General features: G+C 32.6%; 1 protein-coding gene across 1 annotated transcript; it reads left to right on the top strand.

The window, feature by feature from the left end:
• The first annotated feature begins 4,700 nt into the window (after nt 1-4,700).
• LOC129288506 (mogroside IE synthase-like) lies at nt 4,701-6,945 on the top strand. Its single transcript, XM_054925124.1, has 2 exons — nt 4,701-5,412; nt 6,098-6,945. The coding sequence occupies exons 1-2, from the start codon at nt 4,747-4,749 to the stop codon at nt 6,815-6,817; spliced, it is 1,386 nt and encodes a 461-aa protein (XP_054781099.1). The 5' UTR covers nt 4,701-4,746; the 3' UTR covers nt 6,818-6,945.
• Nucleotides 6,946-7,279: the final 334 nt, after the last annotated feature.

The raw sequence follows: 7,279 nt of genomic DNA, 5'->3' as shown, positions 1-7,279 counted from the left end.
CTAGATGGAATATAACTGACAAATTGAAAGGTGCGACCAAGTGGTGGATAGGAACAACAGTGCCATCCATGTTCTCAGACAAGAGGATCCAGGACTATGCTATTAGCATGTTCAACCCCCAACAATGATGTTAGCATGAATTAGTTTCATCATAAGCCTCAAGCATCGGTTGTTTATGTCTCTTTCGGAATTACAGCAATTCTAGTGAGCAGCAAATGGAGGAACTAGCTTGGGGTTTGATTCAAACTCATACTTATTTCTTGTGGGTAGTTAGGCAATCTGAAAAGGTCAAGCTCCCTAACAACATTCAAGAAATTGTTTCGGAGAAGGGTTTGATTTTGACACGGTTTCTTCAACTAAAAAAGTACTGTCACATGAAGCCGTAGGATCTTTTGTTACTCATTGTGTGTGGAAGTCGACTTTAGAAGCTCTGAGCTTAGGAGTTCCAAATGATTGGAGTGCCACAACGGAGTGATCAAACCACAAACGTTTGAAGTATATTGTAGCCTCCATAGATGAGAAAGGGATCATAAGACGAGAAACATTTAAAAATTGCATAAAGGAAGTGACGGAAAGTGAAAGAGGAAAACAGATGAAGAATAATGCCATCAAATGGATGAGTTTGATGTAAACTTCTATGAATGAGGCTGGAAGTTCTCATCAAAATATTGCAGAGTTTGTGGCAGCAATTTCTAACTAGTGGGCTTTATGATCTTCAGTGGGTCGTACCAATAAAACACTGTCAACAGAACATTTTTTGTCAGTCAGAATTTCAAGGAAATACTTTATCACAACTTTCATCAGACATGCCAACACACTTCAAATGTCAACTCCTAGATTTTTAGGCTATGAATCGCCGTTGTTGAGAGCTTTGAGTGGCAATAAAAATGTTCTATGTGATAAGCAGGGCATATTTTAATCAGATCTATAAAGACAACTCCTAAATGCTGCACAAATACATTTATAAAAGGAATTTTACCTCCTTGAATGTCCTGCTAGGATTGTGAAGGGATTGAGAAATGTTCTGCTATGAATGTCATGCATGCTAAGATTTGAAAAATTATCCGATATGCTTTACTCATTCAAATTTGCTGTTATTGAAGCTGTAACCTCTACGCATCATTCATCAAACTTAGTTATTCTGTTGATGAATTTATCGAGTCTAATATGAAAGCATGAACCAATAATGAAAAATTGGGAAACGACAGTTCATCAGTAAGCACAAAAGGCTATATATGGTTGGGAAGACATCGAATCATTTATCGTTTGGGGGGTACTGCCAAGCCTACATCATATATTGAGATCTATCCCCACCAATTCGAATCCAGTAGGAAGCCTAACTACACGCCATCAATAAATGTCTCATGCAGCATAATTATAATAGTTTGATTTAACAAAACAACTGTATGAGATCATGTAATACTAAAAAAAATATCAAATCACAAAATTTTCAAGGGGATAATACAAGTAAGGAATGTTTTACTTGTGACGGTTGTTTTAAATTTTCAAGTATTGATGAAATCTCACAGTTATAATTAAGCTATTCATGTAGTGAGTATACTTAAGCTACTCGTTGAATCCAAATCCTCCACAATATGTGTTTGGCTACTAAGATTTGCTATCCACATTTCTCATCCACCAACTTCCTATTGGGCAACCAAAGCAACACATCTTGACATGGTTGTCAGATATTAATATTTCTATGATCAAATTTACTATGTAGGAGTCAGTCCACCCAAAACATATTCTTTTTATATTTATCCCCATTTGATAGGTAAATTAATTACAGATAAATGTGAGAGTATTATTAATTTTAATCATTCATTAAGGGCATTTAAAAAAAACTTATTAATTACTCTTGAAAGAACACCAAAGTGTCTTATATGTTTAACATCATATCTCTAAAAAAATGTCTTATAATTTTAAAAAGAGTGTGTATGTCATTTTATAATATAATTTTACTGATGCTATGATCTTGTTAGATTATTTCATCATGCCCACCACCAGATGCATCATTTGATCCATAATATATAGCACCTTTTTTATTTCACCTTTCCATGTCCTAAAAAATTTGGGATTTTATTATCATCTATTTAGACTAATCCAAATTCTTATTGTATGAAATTATTATTACTAACGATAACCTGACAGGTATTTCAAAAATACTTTTTGTATTTTTATTTAATGCCACTATATATTTGTGATTCAAACTCAAGATTTCAAATAAGTTAATTCAATTCTCTCGATCAATTGAACCAATGCCCTCAACAACATTTAACACTTTCTAACATACATTACACATGTTAAAAAAATCAGTTTTTTAAAAATTTTATGAAAATTTGACTTACTTTTCCAGTTTTACCCTTATTGATAAGTGACAACTGGGGCCCACAATTTTTGCATATACATAATTATCAGCACATAATAACAAAACACAAAGATAAAAATGAAAAAAGATATTTTTCTAAAGCTATAGAATGTCATATATTTTGATCTAACAATGGCTTGTGTAAAAAAATGTTCTGCATGGTGGATGAGAGGAGTATTATATTGTGGTTTTCCATATTTTTTAAAATAAAATTTAAATATTTAATTTTATATATTTAATATATTTTTATCTAATCAAATTAATACAAATAAATTTTAAAGCATTAATATTATTAATAATGAATTTTCATGCAGTAAATAATATATAAAAAATTCATATGTATTGGTTTGATTCGAAAAAAATTCTAGACATGTAAAGCCAATTATTTCTTAAATTTTCTTTCATCTAAATTTTCCTGCATATCTAGCAATTGATAGACAAACATATCTTCCGAATCTTTTTCTTTCCGCCCACGTGCTTATCCAAATTCAACTTGAGGTCTTCTATGGCGGCCTGACTCTGTCTGATCAATCATGCAAGTAAAAAGAAATCGTCCATTGGCCCACATGGCTTGCTCAAGTGTGCTTTTTAGAATTTAATTCCAATTATAATATAAAAATGAAATTATCAGACTAAATTTATTTATGATAACTAGTTAAACTCTCCTAATAAAAAATTTGCTGATTTTTTGCTTGTGATTGTATATGCATCTTTCTATTATATCGATAGAGACGTAGTTAAACTCAACTCCTCTGACTAAAAAATATGAAGCATCATAATACATATTATAGGCGCGCGTATCAAAATCAACTTCCAATTCTGTGTATAATGTCATGTGGTCAGTGAAAGGATAACATTTAGTATTTCTAGATCTAGGTGAAACAATAAAAATTTTATTTTAATTAAATAATTAAAGCTTTTCTTGATGCTTCGGTTATGTTGAATTGAGAAAGTGATAACATATTTTATTCATTGGTTAGATAAAACTAAATAAATATATGCTCCTCCTAATTTTATTATAAGGAATTTATTAGAAACTTTTTTATCCAATATAAGGAGAGAAGTAATATTCTCTAATGGCTTAACATTTTTATAATAATTAATCTTTTTCATAAGTGAAATTGTGGAAAGGAGCAGGTGTGACAACATTTTTAGTAGAGCAAAAAGGGAAATCTTGTGATAGTTTTTGACAAATTTTAAAATGTAACAATTTTTTAAAGTAAATGAAAATAAAAATAGTTCCTTCCAATAAAAATCAGAAAACGTGTATAAACACAGAACCACTGTAATAAGTAAACTTGGACTCAAATTATTCCCACTTCCCAGGAATTTACATCATGATGATGATGATGCTTGACGGCAAAGAATTCCGAAACACCAACATAAAGACATTTATCGGTATCGTTAGGTTAAAGTTTTAACCAAAATTTTATCTTAGATCGAAGTCATGATCTAAGACAAAATGTCTGTACTTTTAACATATTTTAGTATTAATTCTTTTTTTTAGTTGCTCCAGATCACTTAAATTTTATATGTCAAAAATATTAATATTTATATTAGAGTCAATAATTCGGGCCAAGTTCGAACCCGCCTAAAGTTAAGGTCAAGCTTGGCTATACAAGCTATTTTAGGAAGGTAAGATAATTTAAACTCAACTTAAATAAGTCTGGTTTGAATTGAGCTTAACCCAAATAAGTTCGGCCATTGAATTTCTGGCTCTATGTATATATAGAAATGGTAATTTTGGCAAAGTCAATGGATCAATTCGAACCAGGCCAAAAAAAAAAAAGCTAGGACCGAGTTTGACTATAAGTTTTTCAAGAGAGAAAGATATTTCAAACCTAGCCCAAAGTGAGCCAAATCTGAATAAATCCGGCACGTCCGAATTACCGACTCTAACTTATATTTTTAAATATGACTATTCTAATTAAAAAATAAGAAAAGAGAGAGGAGAAGAGAGAAAAAGAAAAAAGAAATCATTAATGACCACCATATGATAGTGGGATCCAATTTCAGTGTGATGAGTCACATCAATTTAAACTGTTCAATTTAATTTAGACAGTTATAATTTAATAAAATTTTATTTTTATAACTTTAATAAGCGGGGAATTAAAAAAAAAGTTATAACTGTCGTTAAATAATCTTAGAATTACTTTTAGATGGCTCAGATTTCATCAAGCATGCTACTAATCATCGCTTTAAGTTGCACCTTAGCCAAAATGATAGTGATACTTTGTCCGCAAGTCAGAAAAACTGCAAAGTTGATATTTTGCGCATCCTTATCCACATATTGTGATCCAAATATAAAAACTACTCTCATGACCTTCAAACTCAAAACCATAGTGAGAAATTATACATTCTTAAGCATCAATATAATAATGGCGGCGAAACAACGGAAAGCTCACTGCCTTGTATTGGCCTATCCTGCACAAGGCCATGTCAACCCAATACTTCAATTCTGCAAGCGATTAGAGTTCCATAACGTGAAGGTCACGTTCGTCACCACCCGTTCTTTCTGGAAACAAGCCACTATCACTGATGACTCCATTAAATCTGCAGATTCCATAGCTCTCGAGGCCATCTCAGATGGCTACGACGAAGGAGCAGGTCCAGATGTTAAGATCTCGAGGACTTACTCAGAACGGTTCTGGCAAGCAGGACCACCGACTCTATGTGAGCTTCTTGACAAGCTTTTCAACAATGGTTTGCCTGTGGACTGTGTTATTTATGATAGTTTCCTTCCTTGGGCACTTGATGTGGCGAAGAAGTTTGGGATTTTTGTTGCTGCGTTCTTGACCCAACCTTGTTTTGTTAATAGTGTTTACTTCCATCTTCACCAAGGGATTCTAAAACTTCCCGTTATTGAAGAGAGTAAGATTTTGCTGCCTGGTTTGCCAGAACTTGAACCTTCGGATTTGCCATCGTTCTTGAATCTGCACTGTGACATGTTTCCGATCTTTTGGGACTCGCTGGTTGAAACTTTTGACAATATTGGAAAAGCTGATTGGTTGCTTTCCAGCAGTGTTTATGAACTGGAGCCTGAGGTATGTATGTATGTACGTTTGTTTGTTTGTTGTGTATACATGCTTAGAATTGTAGATAAAGAACTATTGCTAATCGGTGAAATTTTATATTTGTCGGTTTAGTTTATTTGATATCATCCTTGATTTTAAATTGTAGTCTTAAAAATAGATCTTCGCTTTGAAAGCCAAACTCTATCCACATGTTTTTCTGGATGCCTCCTGGGCAGCGAGATTGGATTTTTTTTTTCCCCCTTGTGTTTTTACTTTATTTCCTTTTTTTTTTTTCGGTGACGAGGGAGTTCAATTGATATTTTTATTTTACATATTCATCAATAAATAAAGTAATAATAAAATTATAAATGAAATAATAAAAGAATGATTGAGGATATAATATATCAAGACAAATATGATCACTTTTTTTAATTTATCAGGTGCATCCTTCTAGAGACAGTCCTATTTGAAGCCTTGTTGAACACTAAACTATGATACTGAAAATATATATTATATTGGTTTTTATCTTAATATATTGCTTGTATATCCTTAATGTAGATATTATCCTTATATATTATCAATAAACAATATTAAAATGTTTGATATTATCATGTGCCTCTTTCCTATCAATAATAAATAATATAGCTTCATGCGTCGGCCACTTGTCTACTGTGTTACAGAACATTGACAAGTGAAAGCTTTCATCAATTACCAGGTTGTGGATTGGATGAGGAAGATGTGGCCAGTGAAGACAATAGGACCAACAGTACCGTCCATGTTCTTAGACAAGAGGATCCAACACGATCACGACTATGGTATCAGCATGTTCCAACCTAACAAGGATCTTTCCATGAACTGGCTTCACAATAAGCCTCAAGCATCCGTAGTTTATGTCTCCTTTGGAAGCATAACAACTCTTAGAGAAGATCAAATAGAGGAAATAGCTTGGGGTTTGGGACTTACTGGGAATTATTTCTTATGGGTTGTTAGGGAATCTGAACAAGCCAAGCTTCCTAAGAACATCCAAGAAATAGTTTCAGACAAAGGTTTGATAGTGGCGTGGTGTGATCAACTAACAGTACTGTCACACGAAGCTGTTGGATGTTTTGTTACACACTGTGGGTGGAATTCGACTTTGGAAGCTCTGAGCTTTGGAGTTCCAATGATTGGGGTTCCACATTGGAGTGATCAGCTCACAAATTTGAAGTATATTGTGGATGTTTGGAAAGTGGGTCTTAGAGCTTCCATGGATGAGAAAGGAATTCTTAAACGAGAAAAGTTGAAACATTGTATACATGAAGTAATGGAAAGTGAAAGAGGAAAAGAGATAAAGAGTAATGCTGTTAAATGGATGAATTTGGTCCAGAGTTCTATGGATGAGGGGGGAAGTTCAGATAAAAATATCACAGAATTCGTAGCTATGATTTCTAAGTGATGTCTGGACCAATGTATATCAGTAAGCTAGCTAGGCTCTGCAGTTATATAAATTTTGTAAACGATTTAGCAAACACTCGTATGAAATTAATGTTTTAATATTATCAACTTAGATTTAAGCATTCTCAATTAATTTTCTTGATATATTTTTATTGATTCATAACATTCAAACCCTCACATTTATAATTTATTTAAAGAATACAACATATTTTGTTTATTATTTGGCCGAAGTATCATTAATTACAAGGACAACTTTAATTACAAATGAGCAATGTTCTCTATAATTCACTTCCCAAAATGTTTGGGAGTACTGAAGTTCGGTTGTGGAAGGCTTTTATTTTCTGTTCACATGAGGTTCTGTCATTGGTGCGGCTCTCTTAAACATTATTATAGAATTTGATACTTGAAATGTATGGAAAGCATCACTTAAAAGAAAGAAATTCTTTAAATAGTACTCAAATTT

This window comes from Prosopis cineraria, unplaced genomic scaffold (assembly GCF_029017545.1).
Source record: "Prosopis cineraria cultivar Desert tree isolate PC_DT_omini unplaced genomic scaffold, ASM2901754v1 PC12, whole genome shotgun sequence".
In the NCBI taxonomy this organism is placed as follows: Eukaryota; Viridiplantae; Streptophyta; class Magnoliopsida; order Fabales; family Fabaceae; genus Prosopis; species Prosopis cineraria.
This window is presented reverse-complemented; position numbering and strand designations above follow the sequence as displayed.